A 13,418-nucleotide genomic window follows, 5' to 3' on the forward strand; every position below is an offset into this window, starting at 1 on the left:
TCGGTAAGGATCAAGAAAAAGTTTCCCCAATGGGGTACTTAGCTTTAAGTTAAAGACTTCGGTTCTGAAACTCGAAAACTTCTGGAGTCAGCCGACCGGCACTTGCGAACTGCTTCTGCTTCGGGCACCGCACGGCAAGAAAGACTGAGGTAATGGCTTTGGCTGCATGTTTTATACCCCTGATGACCTGACGTCTTGGAAGAAGGGACAGCATCCGCCGCAGGAGCCAAGACTTTGATAATCAGGCCGACTGAGGGCAACCTGCCAGCAGATTACCCAAATGTAATGACTGCCACAGTGAAACACGAAGAACATCCCTGTATTTGTGAAAAATGAGGTAGGGCTGACTCACAAGAGCCTGTAATTCAGATAATCTTGCAGCACGTCAGTGCAAAAAGTAGAATGGTCTTCCCTGTTAAGAACCTCAAATCAGCCTGATGAGCTGCTTCAAATGAAAAAAAAAAGGAGTAAGCTTTTCAACCACAAAGTTGAGATCCCCATTTTGTCAGTGGATGAATATGTAAAACCCCTCTGAAAGTCTGTTTAACTTGAGCATTAACAGAAAGTGAGAATTCAAAGGCAGACCAGCAGAAATGGCTGATAAATGCACCTTGATAGCAGAGTATGACAGTCCACTGGAGAGTAACTCACCCAAATAAGACCCAAAGGTAGCTGGGCTGAAGAGGATCTTGGTTCTTTGACTGGCACCGACTAGAAAATACTTCCCACTTGCACAAATATTTTCCAATAGCAGGTTTTTTAGCCTCCTTCAGTTTCGGCACATCCTCACAACAGTTAGCTGAGGAATTTCCAGAATGGGGTGCATCTAACTCTCCCGCTGTAAGAGCATATCCAGTCTGAGGGGAAGTTTTTCCTTGGTCACTTTAAAAAAGGGAGAATAACTGTTGCCTTGGCCAAAAGAAAGTCATCACCACAATTTTTATAAAGTCCTTCAAAAACTTTAGAAGAATCCTGAATATCAATGGAAAGAACAGAAAGTCATACAGGAACATTCCTCTCCATAGGATGAGACAGCATTTGTCTTCTAGGCAAGTCTACAAGGAGTCCAGGAGCAGAATTTCTTTAGTTGTCTGTTCTGAATACAGGCAAACAGATCCACTTGGATTAATACTCCTGGAAGATCCAGGATGAAATTTTCATTTCTGCAGGATTGACCCGATCCTGCTGAGCTTGTTTGCAATATGGCTTTGCTCTGACAATGTATGAAGCCCAGAAGAGTTAGAACCTGAATGTTACCTTCCAGGATATCACAGCCAGTTTACAAAGAGTGTAAGATGGGTAAGATCTGGCACCCCCTTGTTTATGTACCACATCATTGTGGTGCTGCCTTTGTAAACTTGCAGAGGTCCTGGAGACCAGATATGATTCAAGGCCTTAGATGCATTAACTACAGCCAACATCTCTTAACATTTAAGTGCAGCTATCTGTTTAAACGACTCCACAGAGATTGCACCTTTACCCCATTTGAAACTGCTGCCCACGCCCGGTATCAAGTGTCTGTGGTATATGACTGGAAGGAGGTCAGAACAGAGAATGGAAGACCTGGACTGCAATCCATTAAGTCCAGACAACATGCAATCTAAATCGAAGAACTGGAATCTGAAAAGTTACAGGGTTGCAGATGTTGAGTCCAGACTGATATTATGTACCCTTGTATTTTCCTCATGTGTAGTCTGCTAAAGGGCAGCAAGACTATAATCGATGCCTTGTATCCTAGAATTCTGAGAAACTCCCTTTCAGAATAGGAAGAACTGATGAAACATCTCTACTTGTCTGGAGGAAGAAAAGCTCTTCCCAAGGCACAGTCAGGCAAACATTCCAAGAAAAGTACAGTTATGTAAGTTGGACTTACCCATAACAGTAGATGTTTGAATTCCTCACCGCTGCAGTAGCCTTTAGGTTATACAGGTTGCTTTCCTGCCCAGGAAACAATAACTAGACAGCCAGCTTCACAAAGTTCTACACCCCCCCCCCCCCCCCACACACACACACACACCTTCACTCTGACTGCTGAATGGCTGTCCCCAAGGAGGGAAATCAGCAGTCAAACTAATGATTTTTTCAGGACTTCTTCCCCATACATAGAGAGAGAGAGAGAGAGGAGCCTAAATATTCAGGACCAAATAACAATAAAAGGGAGATATAATGTAGAAACACAAAGAACCTCACTTTATATCCCATCTACAACTATATACACAAGTAGGGGGGCTGGAGGGTGGGTGTGGCTACTACAGCAGTGAAGAAATCGAATATCTACTATTATGGGTAAGTGCAACTTACACAACTGTACTATGTTCACTATTCCCACTGCTGCAGTAGACGTTATGTGGCTATATCGGTTGATTATCAAAGCCTATCCAACCTGGAAGGAGGAAGGATACAGATCTAGATCCAGGAGCTCCTGGAGAATGGTCTTGGCAAAGCTCAACCTGGATGTTGAAAAGGAATCTAGTTTGTAATGCTTTGGAAAGGTATGTATGGAGGACCATGTATCTATCTCTAGAATGCTTACAGGGTCCACCCCTTTCTACTACGCCTCTTAAGAAGACAAGGTTCTAGTAGAATATGCCTTGATACTGTCTGGAATGGACTTCCCATGGTGGGAGTAACAAAAACCAGCAGCTGAGGACAACCATCCGGAAACTGCCTGTTCAGGCAAAGGATGTCCCTTTTTTGTCCCTTGATAGAAAAGGGTCTATATTATAAGAACGAACGCTTAAAATGGCAGGCACCAGTTTGTCGACACGTTTTAAGCGAACGCTCTAAAGATCTAAAACATTAAGTTCGAAAAGTCATAGTTGGCCAACACATGCAAATGTAGCAGTGACGTAAAGATGTGTACATTATGAATTATGCACGTTTACCTTAATTTCAGTGCGATCTCGGAGTTGGTATATATAATTAGCAGGGAGTGTGGGGGGCACAGCCCCCCACATGGGGTGTGCAGGGGGGCACAGCCCCCTGCAAAAATTAGAGAAAAATTAGAGTGTGTGTGTTAACTGGTTTGTGTTTTGGGAAAGTGTCATTTTGGTCAACTGCAATTTTGGAGATTTACTGTTGGCAATTGGTATGGTTATTTCATTTACAAACTGGAAGGATTGTAGTGTATATTTAGGGTGTTCGTTACAAGTGAAATTTACTGTGTTTGGAGTTCTTGTTCAATGCGGCAGTGGAGGATTGGTGTTGGACAACTAAAATATTTCGAGTATGTCGGTTTCAACTTTGTCTGCTTTTGCTTATAAGATGGCTCACTTAAAACGTGTCGACAAATATGTGTTCGACATTTTAAGCATTTGTTCTTATAATATAGACGTGACAGAAAATACATCGCTTATCAGCTTTTCTAAAGAACTTAGTTCTGTTAAGATAATACCTGAGCTGCTTGTCTACGTCCAGGGTATGCAGAATGCTTTATCCCTGTTTTTTTAGATTCTGGGTAGAAAACTGGGAGATTAATGGCTTGATTCAAAGAAACTCTAAAACCACTTTGGGCATAAAAGAGGGGTTTCTTCTTAATGTGATCTTATCTCTGTGGAATATGAAATAAGGTTCACCTACCATGAGAACTTGCAAAACAGATACTCTTCTTGCAATTATCAAAGCAATGATGAGTGCAGTCTTCCAAAATAAGAACCTTAAATCAGCTTGATAAGCAAGTTCAAAAGGTGATATATTAATAATAATAGTAATATATATGCTTTTCTACATCTTATGACCTGAAATAAAGAATTTATAAGCCTGTAAAGAAGTACATTAATATCTATATTTCAAACTGCTAATACAACATTATCAGTCATTGCAAGTAAGACCAATGAACCCTCTACAAACCTCTGTAATCCTGAAAAAGTGAAATAAATAAAAATATTCTTAACAAATAATTTCTCTTTACAGGAAAAGCACTTATCAGACAAGGATCTGTTAAGATGGCAGAGCAGTTGCTGAATAAACCTCAGCCCAGTGAGTAAATGAATGTTGACGTGCATCCCTTAGCACACTACTCAAGTAGAAAAAGGAAATTAGAATTTGTCCCTCCTCTGATTCAAAACACTACCTAAACTAACAGGCTTACCTCCCTACACAACCCCCCACTACCCAAGAATTAACCTTCAACAGCTTCTAGATAAAAAGTGGGCCCACACTGTGGTCTTGCTTTTCATCAGTGGAATTTTCCAGTGCCTGACTGTATTTGCTTTCAAGTGTACTATTTTAAAACTTTCTCTAAATGCTCACAGATAAAAGTAAGCACTTAAGCCAGCCAACCCAATAATCTCGGGATGGCTCTACATATTCAACAGAACTATCATCAAAGTTTATTGTTTAGACCAGGGGTGGCAAACCATTGAGTTCTAACATTTGACAAAGGGGCCGAACAGGAGCAGATAGATGGCATGCTTTGAAAACATCACCTCATTGGGGAAAAATACACATCTTGGGATATAAATGAAGAAAAGCATTACAATAAAATCTCTGACTTCGAAATGAGTCTTTAAACACTGAAAATCAAATAAATGACCATTTTATTTTAAAGCACTGAAAGTTCTGTTATCCTTCAGGATATCACCATCACTCTCCTCCTGACTGTCTTTTTTTTCAAAAAAAGGAGATGCAGATGATGTACTTGTCCTGTTCCTTTTATTCAATTTGTTTCCCCGGTGCCAAAGTCAACAAGGACCAGTGCAAGGACGAAACAGTTGCAGCAAGTCAGTCTGTGAAGTTTATATTTGATCTAAAGTCTGGAGTTAGAATAAAACATTAACAAGGTTAATTTATTAAATTTTTCAAGTTTAATCAAAACGTTTAATGAGCCGCATGTGGCCCCCAGGCCGTAGTTTGCCCATGCCTGGTTTAGACTCTTGCTGAGAGTTGACTATGTACATTCCATTACAAAGAATGTCCCAGTCCCACCTGACCAATCATTACCAGGTTAAGGTTTTGATCAGTTTTATGCTATCTGACTGATCAAGCCTTAACAAGATCCTCAACCTCCCCTGCACTAACCATAACAATTAAGCTATTTACACTAAAACAATTTACATAACATAACAAACATAACAAGGATCTCAATGAAGCCCTTGATACTGCTTAAAACAGAAAGAGCAAGTTCAATCTTCCTTATCAGTCAGCATGAGAAGTTATTTCTCAACCTCTGATCTATTTATTAAGAATTCCCTAATTGGTTCTTTCAAACAACCTTGGCAGTCTTTCCTTCTATCATCCATTTTTTTTGAAAAAAAAAAAAAAGAATTGGAAAAGGCTTTACAGGGTAAACCAGATTTTTTGCTGACCTTCCAGATTTGCTAGCTGTGGGAGTCAGCATAGCTGAGATTTTATTAGCTAAACCCTTGTCTGCTCTGCTCAAATAAGCCATCACTGTATGAACAGCCCTTTCAGCAGCCAGGAGACACTTTCAAGGAAAAGTACTTTCATAGCCACAGGACAGAGGATCTTAAAGCACAGATCTCTCTCATGGTATACCCTCATCATCTTCTTTCGGTTGTTCCTGTTAGGGGTCGCCACAGCAGATCACCTGTTTCCATTTCTTCCTGTCCTCTGCATCTTGCTCTGTCACACCAACCACCTGCATGTCCTCTCTCACCACATCCATAAACCTTATCTTAGGCCTTCCTCTTTTCCTGTTACCTGGTAGCTTCATCCTTAGCATCTTTTTCCCCAATATACTCAGCATCCCTCCTCAGCACATGTCCAAACCAACGTAATCGTGCCTCTCTGGCTTTGTCTCCAAACCTTCCAACCTGGGCTGACCCTCTAATATACTTATTACGTCACACCCAGTGCAAATCTTAACATCTTTAATTCTGCCACATCCAGCTCAAACTCCTGCCTTTTTGTTAATGCCACTGTCTCCAACCCATATAACATACCTGGTCTCACTACCCTCTTGTAGACCTTCCCTTTCACTCTTACAGGTACTCGTCTGTCACAAATCACTCCTGACACTCTTCTCTACCCACTCCATCCTGCCTGTACTCTCATGGTATAACCTAACTATCAGAAAAGGCTAACCATGCTTTTGCCTGCCGCAAGAGTAATCATTATCCACAAAAACTCTCATACCGCCAAACATCTGTTTTGTCTCCCTCTGCCAGAACTTTGAAAGAAACTCTTCCTTTTAATTGAAAGTTTTGAAATTTCACTTTGACTGAAGTTGTCTTGCTCCAGCAAACTGTCCCCTGCAAACTCTTATGTGCACAATCCATCAGAATCTGCTATGCTAGGAGCTCTGTCAATTACTTAAGCAGTTTCTTCATAAAACTTATACAAATGTTGCACTCCACCTTTTCAGGTATTAGAGAGAATTTAAGATTTACCCAGATGGAAATCAAATGCAGCCATTCTTCAGCCCTCCTGCACTCTTCATAAGAAACATTTAAATACTTTTGAAGAAGGCTGTGTGGTCAGTTTCATAGTGGTATTCCCTGTTGTGTTGTACCAAAACCTGGCAAGGTATGGCCCTTGTCAACTTTCTGTCAATGAACTCCAACTGTTTGTGCCTCCTTTCAAACATGGGCAAAGAAACTGAATATAAATTAATTGCATTAAAAATTTTACTTTTTAAAAGAATAAAAGGTAGAAGAGATACATCTTTGACAACAGATGCAGTTGAGGAGCCAAAAGAGAAGAATTTTAAACTCTGCAAACATCGTCATGTTGCCAGTAACTGCACCCTTTCCAGATGCAGGTTAGGAAGGATGCAAACCTGACAGCTGACATTTTGATATTTTTAAAGTCTACTTTCACTTAAAATTTAATTTTTAAGTGGGAAACAAAATATGAGCCCCCCATGCATAGTCTGATGCGTCTGTTGTTAGGGTTTGGGCGGCAGGGGGTAGAGTGAATGGCAGTCCCTTGTTTTGGTAGCAGTCCTCTGCCCATCACAGGAACTCTAACTGTAGCAAGGTATGATAGGAATCATTGCTTCTAGATCCTCAGAATGCTGACACCATAAGCTTTTTAGATACCATTGTAGTTTCCTAATATGCAGTCTTGCATATGGAATTAGGAGAATGCAGGAGGCCATGAACCCCAAGGCTTGCAGTATTTGCCTTGCAGATAGCAGGATCTTTGTGGCAATTAGTTTGAAGTTAATACTCACTACAGCCCTGGTAGGAAGTGCAACAGGTAGTTACAAAATGTGGACGCTGCACTCCATTTCCTTTGCATGTCATCTTTAATCAAGTGACCAGTTCATTCAAGCCTATTTGCTCAAAGCCAGTAGAATGAATAAGTAATTATTTTTCAGAGGGGGGGGGGGGGGTTGCTACTCATGCTGTCCAAGCAGCCACCCCGCACAAATCTTGTAATAAGTTAGTCTACCATCACCAAACTACCAATTTACTACAACTGTTTTGAACAACTGGACATCACAAAAATCAGCAATCCACTGATCAAATACTATACTTCTCTGTTGCAAAACAAGCTTGAACTGCTTGGAATTTAAATATTTGTAAAAGTAAGATAAAGACACAAGATACAAACCTGGTATCCCTTGATCCGCTCCATTTCTTTACTGGCTAGTGGGTTACTTTTTACGACACAGACAAGGGCTTTCACAGCAGCATATAATCCCTCAACATCAGATGCCATTGCTACCAGACCAAGAATAGCAGCAGCACCGCCAACATACTGTAGAGTTGTAGCAACTGGTTTTGGGACAAATGTTCTCACCCCTATCACAAAAAATAAATTGTGTTACTGTGTTAAAATGTTGGCAGGAATTTGCTGTTATTAAACATTAAAAAGTGCATTAATTCTTCACAAAAATGTTTACTAGTTATAAACTTTATTATGGCTTTATTGTTACCTGATAACTTTACTGTCAATAATGACATTACCTACTCTATACACACCTCTCTGATACACTTCAAAGTCAAAGTAAACTTTATTGTCAATCAGATATACACAGCAGTGCAAGCTGAATGAAATTACAATGCTCTGGCCCCAGTGCAAGACATAACAATGAACACAGAGTTTCAGTGACAGTAAGACTAATACACATACAGTTGTTGTTTGTCTTTCGGCTTTTTCACGGTAAGGGGTCGCCACAGCAGAACTCCAGTCCGCTAATGATTGGCAGTAGATTTTTTCAAAACGCTGAGGTGCCAGCTTGATGCCCAACCTTCAACGAAGGCACGCCCATTTACGCATGAATGTTTTTCGAACGCTACCCAACCACAGGGAGGACATGCAGAGTCCACACAGAAGGCACTCACAAGCCAAGCCGAGAATCGAACGGGAGAACCTCTTGCTGTGACGTAACAATGCTACTGCTGTAATACACATACAGTAACAATTAAAATATTAACAAAACAATAAATTACCACAACTGGACAGGAAGACAGACAATATTATAGTAGTAGGTATTGCAAAGACTATGATTTCACATTGTGATTGCTTAGACATTGCACTTCATCAGCTGTAGTATGACAAATTCTGATGTTCATATTGCACGTGTGGAGTGGTGATGCACTCCTGACTATTGCACATTCAGGAAGTGATAGCATAAGAAATAAGGCTAACTGTACCAGTCACTGAAGCAATTTGCCAGAGTGATTACAGGTGATACTTCACAGCAAGTGGCATATTGATCAGATTACTTGCTGTCATGCCTGGCATTCAAGTTCAGCAGCCTTAAGGATAGAGGGAAGAAGCTCCTGTTCAGTCTCGATGTTTTGCAGTGTAAGCTGCAATACCACCTGCCCGAGGAAAGGTGGAAGTACATACCATGGGCAGGGTAATTGGCATCATCAATTGCCTTCCTAGCCCTTCCCACACACCAAGTCTCATGCAGATCAATCATGGATGGAAGCGAAGAACCAGTTACTTTTTCCTCTGTCCTCACCACCCTCAAGAGGGACTTCTGGTCAGATGCTTTGCAGTTACCATACCAAACTATGATGTTATTTGAGAGGATGTTCTCGATGGTCCCCTAGTAGAAGGCTTTGAGGATAGACTGTTACAGGTTTTCTTTCCTCAGTTTGAGTAGGAAATGCAGACATTGTGCCTTCTTCATCGTGTGGATAATATGAGTTGACCAGGATAGGTCATCTGAGCTGTGCATCTCCAAGAACTTGGTGTTTTTGATTCTTTCCACTGCCACCCTCTTAATCTCCAGATGTTGATGCATCTCCTAAGTTCTCCTGAAGTCCACTATTATTTCTTTGGTCTTGCTTACATTTAAGGCCATATTCGTCCTGTTGCACCAACCTATCTGATACTCCAATTCATCCCTGTAGGCTGTTTCCTCACCATTTCTGACTAGACCTACGATAGTGGTATCATCCGCGAACTTGATGACTTTGTTGAATTCATGCTTGGCCATGCAATCTTGTGTCAACAAATCGAACAGCAGAGGATTCAGGATGAAGCCTTGAGGGACACCCGTGCTCAATGTCACACTGGTTGAACTGTTATTTCCCACACCTACTTTCTGGGGTCTGTTGATGAAATGTCCAGTATCCAGTTACATAGGGGGATCTTGATGCCCACCTGGATCAGCTTCTATATCAGATTCTGGGGAATGTGTTAAAGGTGGAATTAAAATTGATGAACAGCATTCTGACATAGGAATTCTTGTTCTCTAGATGTGCCAAGGATTCATGAAGTCTATAGCTATTGCATCCGCCATGCAGCTGTTAGATCTATAAGCAAACTGTAATGAAACCAGTGCTGCAGGTAGGCTTGAAGAGATATGGTACTTGATCAAGCACTCAAAAACAGAAGTCATGTCTTACCATAACGTTCCATCTGTGTTGCTGATCTTCGTTCATTCATAACTGATGGGTTATCGGTTCCATCCTCAGAACCGAGCCGGCCAAATATCAAGCTTGCGTCAGCCAAAAACTCTCTAGCCAAGGTCCTACACAGAATGCTCTGCTCCCTGTTACCTCAGATCAAGTTTGCAAGTTGATAGATAAAAGGAGAGGCTACCTCTGCTCATAAACAGACCTACAATAAAGGAGTAGATGAGATCAAAAGAACAAACAAAATGCACCAGTCTTGCACTAACAAACTTGTATTTATTTATAGAATAAGTTAAAAAATAAAAAAAGTAAGCGCTTTTACGATAATTTCTATCGCTTCATCAGAAAACTAAAAACTAAAAGTTTCAGTTCATGTAGCATTTCAAACTTGTCAGCTGATATGAACAAGCCATTAACAAAAGACCCAAAACTTAAAGGTCCACAGCAACCATAAAAAACATATAAAAACATATAAGAAAATTCATTAAGAATGTCACCAAAAATCTTCATATATATATATATATATATATATATATATATATATATATATATATATATATATATAAAAAAGAGTATAACCATTAAAAAGTCTTCATGGATGCCTATATAATAAAAAAGTATTAAAAAAGTGTAATAAAAAAGTATGAACTACATGAAGTAAGAAACTTCTAAAGGGTAAAAAATGTGAGAAGGTAGAAACTTGTGAAATGTAAAATGACTATATTAAACTTAATTAAACTTAAAAATGCTTGAGTTGACGTGACTTTAAAAAGGACTTCAGGGATGTAGTCCCATTCAGGCCTGGGAGGTCTTTCAGCATTGAGCACAATTTTTTTAATAGTTATACTCTTTCATATATGAAGATTTTTGGTGACATTCTTAATGAATTTTCTTATATGTTTTTTTATATGTTTTTTATGGTTGCTGTGGTCCTTTAAGTTTTGGGTCTTTTGTTATTGGCTTGTTCATATCAGCTGACAAGTTTGAAATGCTACATGAACTGCAACTTTTAGTTGTTTAGTTGTCTGATGAAGCGATAGGAATTATCGTGAAAGCACTTACGTTTTTTATTTTTTATCTTATTCTATAAATAAATACAAGTTTGTTAGTGCAAGACTGGTGCATTTTGTTTGTTCTACAGTTCTTCTGATTTTGCACCTTTCTTTAACCTGAGCCGTTTTGTTGGTTTCTGTATATGAGATCAACCAGGAACCTCCGGAGGGTGGGAAGTAATGAATCAACGAAGAACAACAACACAGATAGAACGTTATGGTAAGACATAACTTCTTTATCTGATGATGTTAATCTTCTTCCATTCCTTACTGATTGGACAGAGTCCTCAGCTACCCATTTCCCTGGGAGGCCCTCATGGAAGGACATTCCTGAGCACCACGGAGCCACAAAGAAGCTCCATCTCTGGAGGCCAAGTCCAACTTGAAATGAAGAATAAAGGTATGAGGTTTGGCCCAAGTCGCAGCTGAGCAAATATCATTGAGGGAAGCCTTAGCATGGAAAGCTGCTGAAGTTGCCATAGACCTTGTAGAATGTGCTTTCACTCCGAGACAAAGTGACGTTTTTGTTGTAAATAAAGGTAATACAATTTCTCAACCATGAAGCCAATGTAACTTTTGAGACAGAATTACCTTGTCTAGGTCCAGAGAAGGCCAGAAACAATTGGTCTAATTTACGGGTAGATTTTGTTCTGTCCAGATAAAATCGTATTTGCCTATGCACACTCAAGGAGTGCAAGCAATACTCTCCCTTGTTAGAGTGGTTAGAAAAGAACACTGGATGATCAATAGATTGGTTGATAGACCGCTCTGACACCACATTTGGTAAAAAGGAAGAATTAGTTCTCAGTGATACCCTATCCTTATTGAAGAAAAGATAGGAAGGTTTGATGCATAAGGCCTGAAGTTCAGACAAGTGTCTGGCCGATGTGACTGAAATCAGAAACAAAGTTTTCCAAGAGAGATATTTTACATCACATGAAGACATAGGTTCAAAGGGTGGAGCTGTTAGAGCTTGCAGAACCAATGCCAAATCACAAGGTTGTACTGGTTCTCTAAAGAGAGATTTTAAGTGGATAACCCCCTTCAAGAAAGTTTTACAGAGTCTATGTGACATAAGCGAAGAATCCTGAAAACCAATGTGGAAATTTGAGATGGCAGCTAAATGCACACGAACAGTAGCGGCAGACACCCCAGAGTGGAAAATATGTAATAAGTAATCCAAAACCACCAAAACTGGGGCTGACAAGGGGTCGAATTGTTTATTCGTTGCCCTTAGAGAAAACATTTTCCATTTATTGAGATAGATTAGTCTGGTGGATGATTTATGAGATGCAATAAGAATATTGCACACAGAGGGATAAAATTGATCAGTCACAGCTTGAAGTTATGGGAGAGAGTAGTAGAAGCTAGGTTAAGAAGGGAGGTGATGATTAGTGATCAGCAGTATGGTTTCATGCCAGGAAAGAGCACTACAGATGCAATGTTTGCTCTGAGAGTGTTATTGGAGAAATACAGAGAAGGTCAGAAGGAGTTGCATTGTGTCTTTGTAGACTTGGAGAAAGCATATGACAGGGTGCCTAGAGAAGAGTTGTGGTATTGTATGAGGAAGTCGGGAGTGGCAGAGAAGTATGTAAGAGTGGTACAGGATATGTACGAGGGTAGTGTGACAGTGGTGAGGACTGCAGTGGGAGTGACAGATCCATTTAAGGTGGAGGTGGGATTACATCAAGAATCAGCTTTGAGTCCTTTCTTATTTGCAGTGGTGATGGACAGGTTGACAGATGAGATCAGACAAGAGGCCCCGTGGACTATGATGTTTGCAGATGACATTGTGATCTGTAGTGAGAGTAGGAATCAGGTTGAGGAGAATCTGGAGAGGTGTAGATATGCTCTAGAGAGCAAAGGAATGAAGGTCAGCAGGGCTAAGACAGAATATATGTGTGTAAATGAGGGGGTGGGTAGAGGAATGGTGAGGATGCAGGGAATAGAGTTGGTAAAGGTGGATGAGTTTAAGTACTTGGGATCAACAGTTCAGAGTAATGGTGAATGTGGAAGAGAGGTGAAGAAGAGAGTACAGGCAGGATGGAGTGGGTGGAGAAGAGTGTAAGGAGTGATTTGTGACAGATACCAGTAAGAGTGAAAGGGAAGGTCTACAAGACAGTAGTGAGACCAACTATGTTATATGGGTTGGAGACAGTGGCACTGACAAAAAGGCAGGAGTCAGAGCTGGATGTGGCAGAGTTAAAGATGTTAAAATTTGCACTCAGTGTGACTAGGATGGATAGGATTAGGAATCAGTATATTAGAGGGTCAGCTCATGTTGGACAGTTTGGAGACAAAGCAAGAGAGACGAAATTGCATTGGTTTGGACATGTGCTGAGGAGGGATGATGGGTATATTGGGAAAAAGATGCTAAGGATGGAGCTGCCAGGTAAGAGTAAAAGAGGAAGGCCTAAGATAAGGTTTATGCACATGCAGGCGGTTGGTGTGACAGAGCAAGATGCAGAGGATAGGAAGAAATGGAAAGAGATGATCCGCTGTGGCAACCCCTAACGGGAAAAGCCGAAAGATGATGATGAATAAGAATATTGCACACGGGATGAGAGGTTTTCCTGCCTGGAAA

General features: G+C 40.5%; 1 protein-coding gene across 1 annotated transcript in view; it reads right to left on the minus strand.

Annotated features, from left to right (window-relative positions):
* Window positions 1–13,418, minus strand: part of WDFY3 (WD repeat and FYVE domain containing 3) — a 5,086,165-nt gene that overhangs the window by 2,207,445 nt on the left and 2,865,302 nt on the right. The window contains exon 24 of the mRNA XM_044059488.1: window positions 7,519–7,709. Coding sequence (XP_043915423.1) covers window positions 7,519–7,709 — 191 coding nt within the window. The remainder of the gene's footprint in view (window positions 1–7,518; window positions 7,710–13,418) is intronic.

This window comes from Protopterus annectens, chromosome 17.part0, assembly GCF_019279795.1.
Source record: "Protopterus annectens isolate FY-2018-M chromosome 17.part0, PAN1.0, whole genome shotgun sequence".
Taxonomy (NCBI): Eukaryota; Metazoa; Chordata; order Ceratodontiformes; family Protopteridae; genus Protopterus; species Protopterus annectens.